Below are 16,023 nucleotides of genomic sequence, written 5' to 3'. Positions count from 1 at the left end.
TGGCATCATATAAACGCCAATTAATGTGATCATACCATTCCATTTTGGTAATGATACAAACGTTCCGACTATTATCTTTGAGTGATGTGGGAGTGAACTTGGTGGTGGGACATTCTACAAAGCATTACCAAGCACAACGATACTGAAAATATATCCTCCAACTACTCCTCCAAGTACCAAACATTGCACAAAATGTTACTCATTCTAAGATATATTAATCCCACATCAGTCATGAAACCAAATGTCGCTTGCCTTCACCTTATACTTAAGTTGTACTAGAGCTAGATTGCAAGTTGCCTTAAACTAATGAGTAAGGAAAACAACGCGAGTGGTGAGAGCCATTCGCCGCGCTAAACGCAATTCTGCGCAATTATTTTTGGAGGGGTTATAGGCTGGCCAATTGTTGACGCTGCTTACTTTGCAGAACTCTCTTGTGCGGGCCTCCCTAACCACCAAATCAATCAAGAGAACAAAGCATTGGACACCTAAAATTGTTTCGTTTTCAAAATTTTGACCATAATAATACTTACGTTAGTACTGTATTTCTTAATTGTAAGAGCACTCCTAGGTGCAAGCATCAAGTTTCCACCTCCACGGCCAATTCCCTGCTATCTTTATGGTGAAAATTTAGAGGGGTTGCCCAATGTATGGTGTGACTTTAAAACTTTCACTTCCACGGGCCAATTCACGCTAATTTTATGGTGAAAATTTACAAGGGATTGCCCAATGTGTAGAGGTAGGTGACTCTCTTTGCTATCTTTCTGGTGAAAATTTAGGAGGGGTTGTCCAATGGTGACTTTAAAACTTCGGAAAACTTCGGAACATTCTGTGAAAAAAATATTGAAAAAAAACAGTCGGACGGAATGAAGCATCCCCAAAAAAAAAAATGAAAAAGTTGAAAAAAAACTTGTAGGAGACGGAAAATAGACGCGAGACGAAATAAAAAGTCCCGTCCGAAGTTCATAACTCAGCCGTAGCAAGTGCTACCCTCAGGGTAACTGAATTATAAACTACTAGCTTTGTCACTTTTGTATTGGGCAAATGTTTTTACCTCCATCTCAATCACAAGTTGCTAATTCCCCTCAGTGTGACTTGCATTGGGAATGCTCTAACAGAGTTAATTGTATACCACCACAAGTAAATTTGGTACCCAAAAAAACGCGAAGTTCGTAGGTGCGTGCGTGATTAACCTAGCACTATTTTGTGCCATAAAGTTGTGGAAGAAGTATACCCTTTCCTAGATTGAAAATGCCACTTCATTGAATTACATACAAGTGCATGAACATATAGACTATAGTGTAGACTGTAGAGTAGTCTCATTTCACCAAAATTACTGCAGTGCACGTAAACGAAAAAAATTGCTAGGTCTAATGTCCAATAATCTTCTTTCCAAGGAGTAACTAACTAAAAATCCACATGGTCGTCAGCAACTCAGCACCCCCAATTATCCAGTCACTGCAAAGCTCTCAATAGCCACTTGCACGCTTTAGTCCCACATCGGTAACATGTCTCACAGCGAAAATAAATGGACTCTATAATAACAACATTCACGTAAATTCGTCTATCAAAATTCCACGATAATTTTACACATTACTTAAAACTTAAAAAGAGAAAACGCTGAAAAATAAATCAAATGAAAAATGCCATCATTAAAGTCTCTTGAAACTGAACACCCAATTATTAATCCTAATTTCCAACAATTCTGTGCTTCTCATTCCATCTTCACAGGTCCTACATTTATTTTATATTATTTTAATTATTTATTTTTACCATTTTTAGTTACATTTTCTTTATAATGCAGTGGAAGATTTTCTCATTACCGACATGGAATTATTAACAGCGTTTGCAGAAAAGCATTCCACATCAAACCAATTGAAGCTGGTAAAAATGTTTATGGCATTTTTTAGTTATTATTAACTGTACTTTGTCACACTTTCGTTTATTTGAATTTATATTTAAAATGTATATAGGGAATTATGCAAATTCTATCAATCATAAACAGTCAGCATCAACCATGGTTAAATGGGATGGATATGTTAATAGATGTTCAACAAAACAAGCATTTCTTGTCTACTGGATGCCAAGGGTATATTAATTAGAAACATAAAACTTTTATCCTAAGTTTGATAGTTTTGAGTATAATGCTTACGAAAAACGACTAAAAAGGGTATCAAACTTTACACCTTTTGACAATATGGGGACCAAATTTTTTTTCCTGACAGTTTGGGGACCAAACTGTTTGATTTTTGCAATGTAGGAACTTCTGTTAAATTTATCTAACACCGTTTCTAAGTTTTATTAATTTTTTTTTCAACATTGCAAATTAGAAAATTTATATTAATTTTTTTCAACATTACAAATTAATTTATATTAATTTTTTTTCAACATTCCAAATTAATTTTCATTTGTATTAATTTATAAAATAAAAAAATAAAAATTATAAACGGTGTTAGAGAAATTTGACGGAAGTTCCTACATTGCAAAAATCAAACAGTTTGGTCCCCAAACTGTCAAGAAAATAAGTTTGGTCCCCATATTGTCAAAACGTGTAAAGTTTGATACTCTTTTTAGTTGTTTTTTCTAATGCTTATTGTTGCTTTTGGTTTAATGGACTAATGGACTAGGATTGATATATTACTTGGAGGTGGATTACGCCAAGGGTATGTGACTGAACTAGTTGGTCGATCGTCTTCTGGCAAAACACAAGTAAGATGCAGCGCAGTACATGCAATTTAATCATGTGTGTATAGGTGGTGTTTGTGATTTATGGATAAATGCTACATAACATGCTTGTCATTGCATACTTAGGTTTGCTTACAAACTGCTTCAAGTGTTGCATGCAAGTATGTGGATTCTGTTGTGTTTTTGGATACGTGCAACTCCTTTACATCTAGACGTGTTGCTTGCTTTGTGGATCGACTCTTGAACTCGTCATTTAATCAGGTGAATATGGATCAACCATGGTTAAATGGGATGAAGAAATTCTTATTTTCCCTGCATGTTCTCTCATGATTCTCCACCTTCATCGCTTCCACGCTATTGATTGCTTTACCCGCCTCAAAAACTCTGTTTTCAAATCCCAGAATTGGAAATACTTCTTTTATGCTGAGATTGGAGACATGCATGCCTTCACACAGGCAAGACGTAAATCAAGACATCTGATAGTTGAAATGTCTCTCTACCTTATTTTGTGCCTGAAATGAAGTTGACAGAAGCCCTAGAAGAGTCAAAGACTAAACATGCCTACAAGATTAAAAAAAAAAGTCTAAAAAGGAGCTTAAGTAATTTATCGTCTACAGTTTGGTTGTTACTCATTACGTAGTTACGCTGTTGAGATAAAATACCTTTTTGGTGTTTCTGTTTTCTTGATATGATTCCATTGACATAAATGCTCTGTTGTTTCTTGAAATTATGCCAACTAGCAATGTTGGTAAAACCTTTGGGTATGATACCAGAGGTCTGGGGCTCGAACCCTGCCAGCATCTAAGAGTTACTGATCTTATTTAAAACAGGCTTACCAATAAAAAATAAAATAAAATTATGGCATGCAAGACTAGAGGCCTATAAGATATATGCCGTAGTGGTTTGTTTTGCTAGAGAAGCTGTCCCTGTGTGTATTCTGAAGAGAAAGTTTTTTGATGAATTGTGTTCACGGTTGTTGCTTCTTTAAAACTTCAAGGATTTTAAAGGTCGTAGTTTCGAAGAGTAAAGTTGGATATTTTCTGTTGATATATATTGTGGGATTACTAGGGCTAGTGCAGTTAGATTTTCAGACTTTCAACTTGGATACTATCTATTGAGATATATAGTGTTCCAACTTCCAAGTACATGCATAGTCTGTGTGTTCCAGTTCAAGGGGAACTGTAAGAAATTTTGGCTCCACCAAATAGTTAAGCATGGGTTTGCATGAAGTTTAGATTTTTATCTCACTCCCAAAGCGTTCCGTATTGTGTTCCCAGCTCTCCCTTCGATATGAAGAGGCTGAGGGTATCTAATTAAATTACTTATTGTGATTTGTGATATATATTATACTGTTGATTGTAGTTCAGGCCTTGGGAAAATGCCAGATTGACAAAACACCTGTATAGAGTTTAGTTTATCTCTAAACTGTTGTAAAATCTTAATTCTCTTAATTACTTGTCATATTAGTCTTTGTACTTAATAAAAATTGCATTTCCATTGATAATCGTTTGTTGCAGGCCACAAAGAATGGCGTTGAAAGAGCAATGAACAATATAGTTTGTCACTCGGTCTTTGACATCTTTGGGCTGTTGGATGTTCTAAATCATCTTGAATTCACACTCAGATCCCAGGTTTTGCATAATTTGATAACTCTCTCTATGTTGTTCCATTAGTCAGTTTCACCAATCCTTGCTATTGATTAGAGATCTTGTTCAGGGAAAGACAGGAGGTGGTAAGCTACGGCTTCTTGTAATTGATTCTATCTCATCTCTCATAACTCCAGTCCTAGGAGGGGGTGGTGCACATGGTATATGTCCTTGTATGTATACTTCAATTCCCTTTATGTACATCTTGCAGTATTATTTATTTAGCAATTCATTCAAGAAATTATGGTCTTTGTGTAGTAAGAAAAGTATCATAGATTCATACCTACACAGATCTGACCATGTGAATTTCTTTGTTTCTCAAACTGCCTTTAGTTGCACTTTGATTCACAACACAATATGGTTATGTCTATTTAACCTTCTCTTTTCTTTTTTATGATAGGTAAAATGTATTAATTGATTTAATTCAAAAGATTAATAACACCTCCCTCCCTTCGCCCCAACACACAAAACTTACAACAATAGTAGGGAACTTCCCTATATTTATTTAACCTGTAAGGATATAAAGGACAAATCAATAACTTAACGAATTTATGAATCTCTACTGTTATCTGTGTTACGGATTGTATCATATGGAAGCAATCATAAGGGCCTAGAAAATCCAGTATTCTTGGGAAAACATACATGTGCGTTCCAAGCTTGATATAAATATATATGCCAGTTGCTATGAAATGTTTGAGAATAGTACCCCTGATATATTGGAGAATATCAGACTGATATACTGAGACCCAAAAAATAAAAAGTAGACAAAAGTAGGAAAAGAGGTGGATATAGATCCGAAAACCGATATCGGACCTATGATTTTCTTGCATATCCCTCCGCTATATTTTGACTTATCTGGGTACTTTTGTCCCTGATTGAGTATGAAGGTTAAAAGTTCATAATTTTGGATTTGCGTTGGATTGTGAGAAATTTGGCATTTTCAGAAATTCATAATGAGATATTTCTGACAGACCTATTATAACTCAAGACTGAAGATAAAGATCAAGGATAAAGACTAGATAGTTGTACTCTATCCTACTACTGCTTGCTTAGCTCCTAAGGAATGCATCTGGCTATGTTTCCATACTTTGTACTTCTCCCCCTATACTATACTCTATAAATACTTTTTCGTTAATCCAAAATCAACTAACCTTTTAATCTATTATGAGCCCTTTATAACCTAGGGTTTGCTTGACAACAAAGGAAACCAATAGACTAATGACACGTGTACCACCATAATTAAAATAAGTAAAAATGATAATAACAGTAAAATAAGACTTGGACTTGAACTTGGACAGGTCCACCACATCATTTACATCAATAAGTGTATTTATAAAATCTAAATTGATATTATATGTAAAATGTACATCTTTGCCTTCATGAAGGATAATAGCGATTTGCATCCTATTAGTCTTATTGGCAATTTTTACAAAATCTCAATTTGGTAAAAAAAAAGTGTTATCAAGTGTGATTCCTCGGGAAAAATGGACTTTCGTATTTGGACGACAAATTTTGGATGGGGTGTATAGCAAATGAGGCCATTGATGATAAGGAGGAGTGCTAACCCGGGTGTGCGTGTAAGATCGATTTGGCAAAAGCTTATTATGATGTGAAGAGAATATTGATAGTTTGGCTTCTTTTGTCAGTTGTATAGCTGGCAATCTCCTGGCTAGATACTTTTGTCCGCCTTTGGGGCCATCTTATAGATCTATATGCATTTGGATACTGTTATTAAGCGTTTTAGTCGTAGAGTGGCAGTGTGGAAAGGTCGTTTCTTCTCCACGAGGATCGTTTTATCCATATCAAAACCATTTTTTCTTGTATTTTGTGTCTACCATGTCTCCTTCTACATGCCCATCAATGTTTCTAATAGATTGAAATCAATCATTGGGGATTTCCTTCGAGATGATAGCATAGACATATGTTTCTTTTGGTTAGATGGGAAAAGGTGTGTTTGTTTAGGGAGTCGGCCAATTTGAAGGTCACAACCATTCTTTTTCAACTCCCCATAAAGTACATTTGTTGAGATCTAACTGTTGCATATTTGACCAAAACAAATTATTGAAAAATCTTTCATCGCCCATATACTTATAAATCAATAAGTTAGTATTCTTTCAGTGAGAGCAGGTGGAACCGTGGAATACAAAATATTGGATAGAGAAAGATATTATAAATTTGTAACAGATTTAAAGAAATTGGTAGATGGGCATGTCGTAGAGGAGCAGAGTTATTAATGGAGTACTTTCTATTGGAGCAAGAAAAAACTCGTTTATTGGATTTCTGAATTGAAGCAGATGATGATGAAAACAAGTTTACCCTTTGTTTATGGGCTGATGTAAAGTCAAGAAAAGCGTACAAGTTTTATGTCGATGTGGTTGTATTTGATACTATATACAATACCGATAATATGGCATGATCTTTGCACAATGAAATAAATAACTATGGCCAAAATGTAATTTTTTGTTATGCATTCTTGAGTAATGAGACGACAAATTCATTTGTTTGGTTATTCTAAAAGTGGATGAAAGTTATATCAGTTGGTCCACCAAAATTGTTTGCTTCCCACTTTTCATAAAATTTGTGCCAAATGCAGTATCTATGAAATGTATTAGAAAGAAAAGGAGCAATAACATAATTTGAGGGTCTTGATCGGCGATTATCTTTATTGTTGGACCAACTAACATAACTTCCTATTTACTTTTCGAATAGCTAAACAAATGAATTTGTCGTCTTGTCCCTTATAAATGCACACCCTAAAATTACAATTTGGCCGAGGTTGTTTACCCCTTGAATGGTGCAAAGATCTTACTATATTTATTGGTGTTGTAGGTAGTATCAAGTACAAACACATCAACATAAAGTTTGCAGGCCTTTCTTGACTTTGCATCAACCCAAAAACAAAAGGTCAATCTGTTTTTATCATTTGCCTCGGTTATGAAATCTACTAAATAATTTTTTTTCTTGCTTCGATAAAAAATACTCCATGCCCATCTACCGATTTCTTTGAATCCTTTACAAATTTTCCAATATCTGTCATTGTACATCAAATATTTTGTATTCCATCTGCTTTCACTGAAAGAGTACTACTTTGCTCAATTTTATAGGTATATTAGCCGAAAGTTATAAAGAATTTTTTTGTTTCGGATACACAACGGTAAGATCTCAACAAATGTACTTTATGAGGGGTTGAAAGGTAATGGTTGTGACCTTTGATAATTTGGATGTCTGGCTATGTAATATGTAATCCCAATTTACTCTTTACAACAAAAATAGGGTCTTTTGTATACTTATGTTTATTATTGTCAATTTTTTCATTTTGATAGTTTATGTGATTTCATGGATTATACCTATTTGCCCCCGCAGCCCCTCACCTCTCCATTAACTTGATCATCAATACTTATCTAATATGGATGCCCGACAGACATTTTTGCTTTGCAACCCTCAGTACTTATTCCACGACGCCTTTTCTTTTCTTCCTCATTTTTTTTGGTTAGGCTTTCCTTCTTTGAAACAACAATACTCTTTTCAAATGGTTTCATTGCTTTCTTTATTCGTTTTAGTTGAATTACTCCGTATACCAAACCCAACCTCCTTTTCCTTTGTATAGCTATTATAAACTTCATCTAAAGATTGAAACTCTTGTTGCAATTTCATTTTACAATCATCTTTTTCGTAAGCCATGAGAAGGACACTACCAAAATTAGTTGCTTAGAATAATTTATATAAAGAGAAATTATTCTTAAAAGAATAAAGTGTGAAAGAGTGATATTGGGCTAGGTTACATGGACATGGCAATATTTGAAAAAAATGTGTCGACACCGTGTCGACACGGCTAAAATCGGCAAAGTACGACAGACCAAGAGTAAAGAAAACTGGTTACTGGCCGAGAGAGGACAAACGACTAGAAAAGGTAAGTAAAAGAAGAATAAGAAGAAGAATGGTGCAAGCTTTTCTTTTTTCTTCAATTTGGTTTCCCTTCTCTTCCTTCTTCTGGTTGGTGTGGTTGGTGGTTGAACTACATCCGCTTCTTTGCAAACCGGATCTATTTTTTAAGAGGTAGGGACGTAGGGTTTGTATTCACATGAGTCATGACTGGGACAAACTTAGAAGGAATTGAAGTTGATTGGGCTTCTTTTAGAGGGGCCTTGCTTTAAAATTTTAACTAAGAATCTCATATAAGGTCTTTAAAGGGTTATTTAGATTTTGGTCCTACTATTAATAGCGAAATTAGGCTTTGGTCCTACTTTTCAAATTTATTAGGCTTTGGTCCTACATCTGTTTGTTGACTGTGAGTCAATATAGTTGACCCTGGTCAATTTGTTTGTATTTTCAAAATGACAACATTACCCTTCAGAGTAGGACCAAAGCCTAAATAACCCTATAATTGAATAAATCACATGATAAGATTTGCCACGTGTCTTATCATGTTTGTATATGATATTTTGGCAACTAAAACCGTTAGAAGCACTGTGAGCAATGGGTCAGGTGTTTGATTTGGTGCGTGTTAAATATGATATTTGGGATTGGGTCTCGTATGGTGGGTTAGATAATGAGAATAGTGCAAGGGTCGTGTTTCTAGCAATATGATTGGCGGGTTGAATACACCAATCTCCACACCATCATCACATCATGTCATATAGCAATTCAGAAGCTCATTATGCATTCGAAGCACTCTCATTCATTCTTGGCTCCATCCTTTTTTCTGTTTCTTCTTCTGAAACCCCTGAATCTTTACTGTTACATCACCCTGAGATTACCAAGCAAATTTCAAACCACCTTAAGCTACCCAATTCTGGCGCTGGAGAAAATGAACTCTGTCGTTGGCTTCAAAACACATTTCAATCCTCAGACCTAACCCTTCAATTAGTAGTTTTAAAATTATTGCCTATTATCGGTGGAGTATACCTTTCTCGGGCAAGTTTAAGGAAGTCGCTTGCTGGTTTCGAAGCCATACTCTTGGCTATATATGCTTATGAAACAACATCTAGGAGAGGGCAAGCAATAACAGTAAATGTTTCGGATTTATCACATCCAAGCATCTATCACGAGGTAGTTGTAATGAATAGCACAACCGAATTGAACTTAGCTATTTTGTCACAAACATTGGACCCCCATGGTACAATCAGATCTACTAAGAGGGCTCGGATAGTCGGTGTTTGTTTTGAATTGTATTATAGTAAGATAGCTCTTATTCCCTTATGTTCTGAGATTGACTTCTACGAGCTTTGTGTGATTTGGGCTGGTCAGGACGGCGACATGTACGAGGATGAAGAATATGGTAGAAAACACAACGGTGAGGATATTCATGATGGTAACAAACAGAACGCTTCTACCAGTGAAGGTGGCGTGGGGAAGATAACTAAGGGGAAGAAAGGTGGGGACAAGAAAGATAGAAGAATTCCTCTTCCATAGAAAGTTTTACAACCTGTTTTGAGGATTTTGAGCCATTGTCTAATGGGTCCAACCAAGTCGAACGAATTAAAAGATGCAGCGAGTGCGGAGATTGGTGGATAAAGCGTGTATTCAACCCGCCAATCATATTGCTGGAAACACGACCCTTGCACTATTCTCATTATCTAACCCACCATACGAGACCCAATCCCAAATATCATATTCAACACGCACCAAATCAAATACCTAACCCATTGCTCGCAGTGCTTCTAACGGTTTTAGTTGCCAAAATATCATAACAAACATAATAAGACATGTGGCAAATCTTATCATGTGATTTATTCTATTATAGGGTTATTTAGGCTATGGTCCTACTATTAATAGCGAAATTAGGCTTTGGTCCTACTCTGAAGGGTAATGTTGTCATTTTGAAAATACAAACAGATTGACCAGGGTCAACTATATTGACTCACAGTCAACAAACAGATGTAGGGCCAAAGCCTAATAAATTTGAAAAGTGGGACCAAAACCTAATTTTGCTATTAATAGTAGGACCAAAGTCTAAATAACCCGTCTTTAAAATTTAAACACGACCCATACTTGTACAGGCGGTCCATTTCTATTTATAGACCTTGAAAAAACTTATAATTTAATAAATTTATAATTATTAAAAAAATAATTAATGAGAGAGAGAGAGAGAGAGAGAGAGAGAGAGAGAGAGAGAGAGAGAGAGAGAGAGAGAGAGAGAGAGAGAGAGAGAGAGAGAGTTTTCTACATGGTATCGGAGTTTCACGTTTTTTGGTCACCAGTGGCCGCAATCTAGTTTTTTGGTCCATTATTAGTTTTCTTTTCTCTTATTGTTTTGGTGATCAGCTGTGCTCAAATCTACGTTCTTGTCGTAATCTTCTACTGATGGCCAATCTATGGAGGCGGCTCTTTGGAGGCCAACTTCTGGTCATCTCTTCTTCCCCACTCATTATGCTATTCAACCCCATAATGGACTACGGAAGACTTGGTTCCTAAAAGACGATACATAGACAGCCAAGGTCAAGCTTATATCGGTACTGTTGGGTGATGCGTTTTCAAAGCAGTCAACAAGGAGCCACCTTTTCTTGCTCTTATTACTTTTTCGTCATGGATGCTTTGACTCGTTGTAGTACTCGTTGAGGAACTTTCATTGTTGTGGTTTTCTAATGTGACGCGAGTTTTAAGACTGTCAAGGTCACAGTTAGATTGTTTTTGATGGATAGTTAGATTGGTTTTGATGGACGCTAACAAAAGCATTCTCTTTTATTCTCTGTACGTGTTAGCATAAAAACAAGGAAGATATATAGCCTTATTTTTTATGAAGAACACGTTGAGCTATTGCCATTCCAGGAGGTAAGTATGTTTACTTTCTTAGAGATTTTGTATGGTAATCTAGTGGTGGATAATAAAGGTCCAGCCACGCCTATATGGTATTTAATTCAGTAATGGCGATTCGTTACAGACTAATGGAATTCAAGATTTTATTGGTGAAAAAAATTGAGGTTCGTCCTCGCCGACAGTTACATGTTATCAGCTCTTGAAGGAGATTGAACCTTGGAATATGAATCAGATATGGTTTGTACGTTCATTCTAATGTTCAGCTCGTTTCTATATGGTGTTTGATTATAGGTTTGTTGGGTGCAAATTTGTTAGTGTTGTGATCTGGTATGGTGAGGAAATGGGTAGAGAAGAAGGTTATATGGGCCAGATTCAACCCAGTTCCTATGTGGGTTATCTTGTTCGTGTTTTCGCTTATCTTGTTACTGATTTGCGTATCCTCCAATTTTGGGTTATCCAGTACATGTTTGGGGTTATCCAGTTTGCGACTTCACATGTTGGGTTATTCTGTTCGCGTTTATCATGGTTAAGTTTATGAACTGGTTATCTTGTTCATGATCTGCTTATCCAATTCCAATTCTAATTTCCGCTGTTCTGAATTCATAAATGAATTAGTTGCATCCCACAAAGTTGCATAAGGAAGTGTGTTTGTTATGCGATCTTCCTCTCCTCTCAAATTGTACAATGTTGTGAGACTCCCTGATGATTATTGGTTGGTTAATAAACACTTTCGTTGCAAAGGTTTGACTCCCTTTTATGGTTCAGCTTGTAAGGGTTTGACTCCCTCAATGGAAGAGATAGGCAAGGCTCAAAAGTCTTGTGGGAGTCTCGTTTGTCTTGGATTTTCTGAGTTTATCTTTTTAATTTATTGTATTGGTTGTGACTTTGTCGTATTGAGTTAGATCTTTAGAATTCTAGATTCTGATAAACATTCGACATTGAAACCAACAAATTTCAAGTACAAGACCCATTTTATAATGCTATAATAACATCCATCCTGAAACAATTATGTACGATACTTGAGTGGAAACGGCAGGATGTTCAGTTCATCTTTTAGAAACGGCAGGAGGAGTTTTTCAGTAGTGGAAGGGAAGTCTTTTGAATTTGAGTGGTGGAATAACTCATCTGGAGCTGAGGAGGTGAGTTTAATAGAGAGGGAGAAACAGGGTCTTTAAATGCTCAGTTTCTCTCGGGGCAGCTAAGTGGCTGGGAAGTTTTTTATGCCAAAGTTCTCTTGGATCTATCAAAAGTGGTCCTCCACTTAATTTCTGGGATGGATATACAAAGATGATCGGCTCGATTTGATCAAACGTAAGAGGAGATTACATAAACATGTTGCTTATCTCTAGAGGTAGAGACAGTAGACCAAAAACCCTTTGTTTTCCAGCCGGGAGTGACACGGAAGGGTGGGCGGAGGTAGGATCAAAACTTCTAAAGCTGCTGGACTCCTCTCAAACGATTCTTACTAGAGCAAACACAGCGGGCGGAATTTCGCAATTTCAAAATGTACCAGCAAACAGCCAAAGAAATGTTGCTGGAGGTAGCACAGAAAGCACAGTGCGATCTACTACTTCACCCACAATTCAGGTGGTCTTCAACGGTGATTTGCACAGCATCTACTGGTGTACCTGATTGGAGGTGGGTTAAGCAGAATATATGTGTGGCCTTCGGACAAACTGATCTCAGGCCTATGGACGGAGGCGGAGCACTGGTGTTCTTCAATACGGAACATAATGCTAACAAACTTGTTAGTATGCCGCCTCTAAAATTCTGGGAAGGAGAAATTCTTTTCAAAAGGTGGAACCCAGAGGTGGGGGCACTTTCTAGTGCTTTGTTCGGGTCAAAAGAAATTTGTCTTAACTTCACAGGGGTGCCGGTACACTTGAAGACACCAGCCATTGTAGAACTGTTGGTCAAGGAATGTGGCACACTGGTGCATATTGATGAATTATCGCTTGATTGTCGCAAGTCGAAAATCGGAGCCAAGGCGAGCGTGATGGACTTGGGCAAAATCCCACGCATCATTAACATAGAAGAAAGGGGGTATGTTTTCCCCGTTTGGGTGGAGGTAGAGCTTCACGGTGGTGGTGGTGGTATGCTTCCGGCTGAACAGGGAGGAGATAGTCTGACTGGACCGGTTGAGGTGGCTGGCTCAAGAGCCCATGTGGCGCATTTTCATTCGTCTTAGAGGACAACGCAGTCCAACAACGAACCCACTAATGGACATATTTCGTCAGACCCTAGTAGGCCCCCCGGATTTCAAATTGAACTAGAAGGTAGTCCTTTAGATTCAAATTTTGAAATGGACATACAAAGGGATGAGAGCATTGATGGACCACAAGAAAGGAGTACTCTAGTGGTACCCAATGAGGCTCACTTAGTGGAGGTACCTAGTATACACACTTTGGTAGGAGGGAATGAGGAATCAACACCTGCCATAGTGGAAGAGCTGTGTGAAACTGAAATGGATCCTATTGGGTTTCAAGAGGAGAGACCTACCCAACAGAATCCAGCCCATATGCAAAGGAGGAGAGCTCATAATAAGAATACAAGGGGTAGAAATTCTTGTAGAGATGTTGAAGTGGGACATTTCCCTTGGTCCACTGGGGTTATGAGATGGAGAAGTATTACCAGGCCCAAGAGGAGGGGAAGGAACAAAGAGAACCATATACGGCCAGGCCCATCCAGTTGTGAAGAATTGAAATTCCCCCGCACCTCAAATGGCTACTGTAGCCAACATGAAAATGACAACCAAACGAGGGGTTTAATGTCAGGTTCTGCCCCCTCAACACCAACGTAGGGTAATACTTTCTTTTCGTGCTCAACACCAGTCTGTGAAGGACCTGAAAGTAGGGACTCTGTGCAACATCAAGGAGTAGCTGAGACAGAGAGCAACGAATTTGGGGGTGGTATTTACAACATGAGTGGAAATTATAGTCACAGTACGTTGCCGATTAATGTAGGAGCGGTGGCAAGCAGACTATACAGTTGCCAAACAACTGAAGACCTTAATGATTGGATAAAGTATATGGTGGTACCGATTGCTAGGAATTTGGGTTTGTCTTCTCAATTAGGGAGCATGGGTTTGGAAAAATTGTTTGGGGATCTGTCGAAAGGAAACAAACAGGGAAGCAGAAACACATGCAGGGGTCATCAGGGGGTCGAACTAAGGGAGGTTGACGATGTTGATGTCGATTAAACTGGTTTCTTGGAATGTAAGGGGTCTTGGTAATCTAGAAACATGCAATAATATACGGTTGATAATGAATGAGCACAAGCCTTCAATTATTCTTTTACAGGAGACAAAAATAGGGGAGGAACCAAATTTGTTGCTCCAAGATTTGTGGCGGCATCCGTGGAATTTCACTTGCTTACCAGCAATCAGATTCTCCGGGGGGATCGTGATAGCATGGGATTCAAAGGTTATAGAGGTAACTAACTCACTATGTGGAGCTTACACCCTGTCAGTGAAATGCACTTTGAAAGCGGATAGTTTCTCTTGGCTTTTAACAAGTGTTTACGGTCCCAATGATGATGTTTCGAGAATTCATTTTCTTGAGGAACTGGAGGACGTAAGGTTGTGGTCACTACTACCATGGTGTTTGGGCGGGGATTTTAACCTGTGCAGATTCGGGCATGAAAGGGCTGGAGGCTGTAGAATCTCTAAACCAATGCAGTTGTTTGATGAGTTCGTTTCCAGAAATGGCCTTTTGAACGGAGCGCTTTATACATGATCAGATTGTAGAAGCCTTAGTCGTATTGATAGATTTTTAACTTCTTTAGATTGGGATGACCATTTCACACACGCAAAAGAGTTTGCCCTCCCAAAGTATACGTCAGATCATAGAGCAATCAGTTTGGACTGCTCTTGCTCTAAAAGGGACCCTCCCCCTTTAGATTTGAGTTGATGTGGTTTGAGGATAGTGACCTAATGAATCTTATGGAGGAATGGTGATTGTCGTTTTCTTTTGATGGGGCTCCGAGCATGGTATGGTGGTCAAAACTGAAGGAGTTGAAAAAGAAACTAAGGGTATGGAACAAAGAATGTTTCGGTAGAGTGGATTTACTTATCAAGAGCAAGTCCCAGGGGATTGATGACATTGATTGCAAAGAGGAAAGCTGCATTTTAACCCGGATGAGGAGGTGCATCGCGCAAACCTCAAATGTGAACTTAATGAGCTAATGAGAAGAGAGGAGATATTGTGGCGTGAGAAATCACGAACTAGATTCTTCAAAGAGCGCGAGAACAACACCAGTTTTTTCCACAAGACTGCAAATGCCAGAGCCAAAACCAACTCCATTGATAGTTTGCTTATTGGCGAGGCAGTGGTGAGTGATAGAACTCGTATTAGAGATCATATAGTGGAGTTCTATGAAAACCTATATTCAGAGGATCCCTTAGTAAGACTTGAACTCGATGGACTGGATTTTGATTGGATTTCCGAGGAACAAGCAGTGGATTTGGAAATTGACTTCACTGAAGAAGAGATCTTGAAAGCCTTAAATGCATTGGGTGGTGATAGGGCCCCCGGACCCGACGGATTTCAGATGATTGTGTTCAGAAAGTGCTGGCATTTTTTGAAAGGAGACATTATGGCTGTAATGAGAGAGTTCCAAGACCACGCTACTTTGGACAGACGAAACAATTCGACCTTCATCACACTGATCCCGAAAAAGAAGGGCTCTATTTCTATTAAGGACTATAGGCCAATCAGTCTAGTGGGTGGTATATATAAGGTGATATCAAAAGCCCTTGCATCCAGAATTCGAGATGTTCTGCCCTCTATTATCTCGCTACAAGAAAGTGCGTTTGTTGGCGGGAGACAGATTCTTGATAGACCTTTAATAGCGAATGAATGCATCGACACTTGCTTGAAGAACAAGGAGAATGGTGTCCTATGCAAGGTCGATATCTCGAAAGCTTATGACCATGTTAACT

At 37.9% G+C, this 16,023-nt stretch overlaps 2 protein-coding genes, 1 long non-coding RNA gene and 1 other non-coding gene across 7 annotated transcripts in view; 3 read left to right on the top strand and 1 right to left on the bottom strand.

Moving 5' to 3' along the window:
• The first annotated feature begins 293 nt into the window (after nucleotides 1–293).
• On the top strand, nucleotides 294–446 carry LOC147488493 (U12 minor spliceosomal RNA). Its single transcript, XR_015203350.1, has one exon. It is a non-coding gene; the product is annotated as a U12 minor spliceosomal RNA (small nuclear RNA).
• Nucleotides 447–1,417: 971 nt separating this feature from the next.
• RAD51D (DNA repair RAD51-like protein) overlaps nucleotides 1,418–16,023 on the top strand; it is a 33,484-nt gene continuing 18,878 nt past the window's right edge. The window contains exons 1-8 of one of the 4 annotated variants that reach the window (XR_015201239.1): nucleotides 1,418–1,728; nucleotides 1,802–1,881; nucleotides 1,971–2,086; nucleotides 2,625–2,706; nucleotides 2,809–2,943; nucleotides 4,200–4,313; nucleotides 4,399–4,501; nucleotides 7,433–7,482. Coding sequence is in view for 3 of the 4 variants with exons in the window: in XM_086571101.1 (XP_086427227.1) it covers nucleotides 1,641–1,728; nucleotides 1,802–1,881; nucleotides 1,971–2,086; nucleotides 2,625–2,706; nucleotides 2,809–2,943; nucleotides 4,200–4,313; nucleotides 4,399–4,489 (706 nt within the window). In the remaining variant the exon portion in view is untranslated. The remainder of the gene's footprint in view (nucleotides 1,729–1,801; nucleotides 1,882–1,970; nucleotides 2,087–2,624; nucleotides 2,707–2,808; nucleotides 2,944–4,199; nucleotides 4,314–4,398; nucleotides 4,502–7,432; nucleotides 7,483–16,023) is intronic. The other 3 variants (XM_086571101.1, XM_086571102.1, XM_086571103.1) reach the window with 3 other exon arrangements.
• Nucleotides 2,951–16,023, bottom strand: part of LOC147488491 (uncharacterized) — a 31,242-nt gene continuing 18,169 nt past the window's right edge. Inside the window, exons 2-3 of the long non-coding RNA XR_015201240.1 lie at nucleotides 3,345–3,473; nucleotides 2,951–3,194 (exon numbers count right to left, since the gene is read on the bottom strand). This is a non-coding gene — a long non-coding RNA (uncharacterized LOC147488491). The remainder of the gene's footprint in view (nucleotides 3,195–3,344; nucleotides 3,474–16,023) is intronic.
• On the top strand, nucleotides 8,746–10,011 carry LOC147488492 (uncharacterized). The gene has a single exon (XM_086571104.1). It carries the CDS (start codon nucleotides 8,958–8,960, stop codon nucleotides 9,738–9,740), a length of 783 nt encoding a protein of 260 aa, XP_086427230.1. The 5' UTR covers nucleotides 8,746–8,957; the 3' UTR covers nucleotides 9,741–10,011.

Source organism: Coptis chinensis, chromosome 7 (assembly GCF_015680905.1).
Source record: "Coptis chinensis isolate HL-2020 chromosome 7, ASM1568090v1, whole genome shotgun sequence".
NCBI lineage: Eukaryota > Viridiplantae > Streptophyta > Magnoliopsida > Ranunculales > Ranunculaceae > Coptis > Coptis chinensis.
The sequence above is the reverse complement of the archived record's forward strand: the minus strand, read 5'-3'. Positions and strand labels throughout refer to the sequence as shown.

Excerpts from the sequence above, each read along its gene's own strand:
- LOC147488492 (XM_086571104.1), top strand. The coding sequence starts at position 8,958 with ATGTCATATAGCAATTCAGAAGCTCATTATGCATTCGAAGCACTCTCA.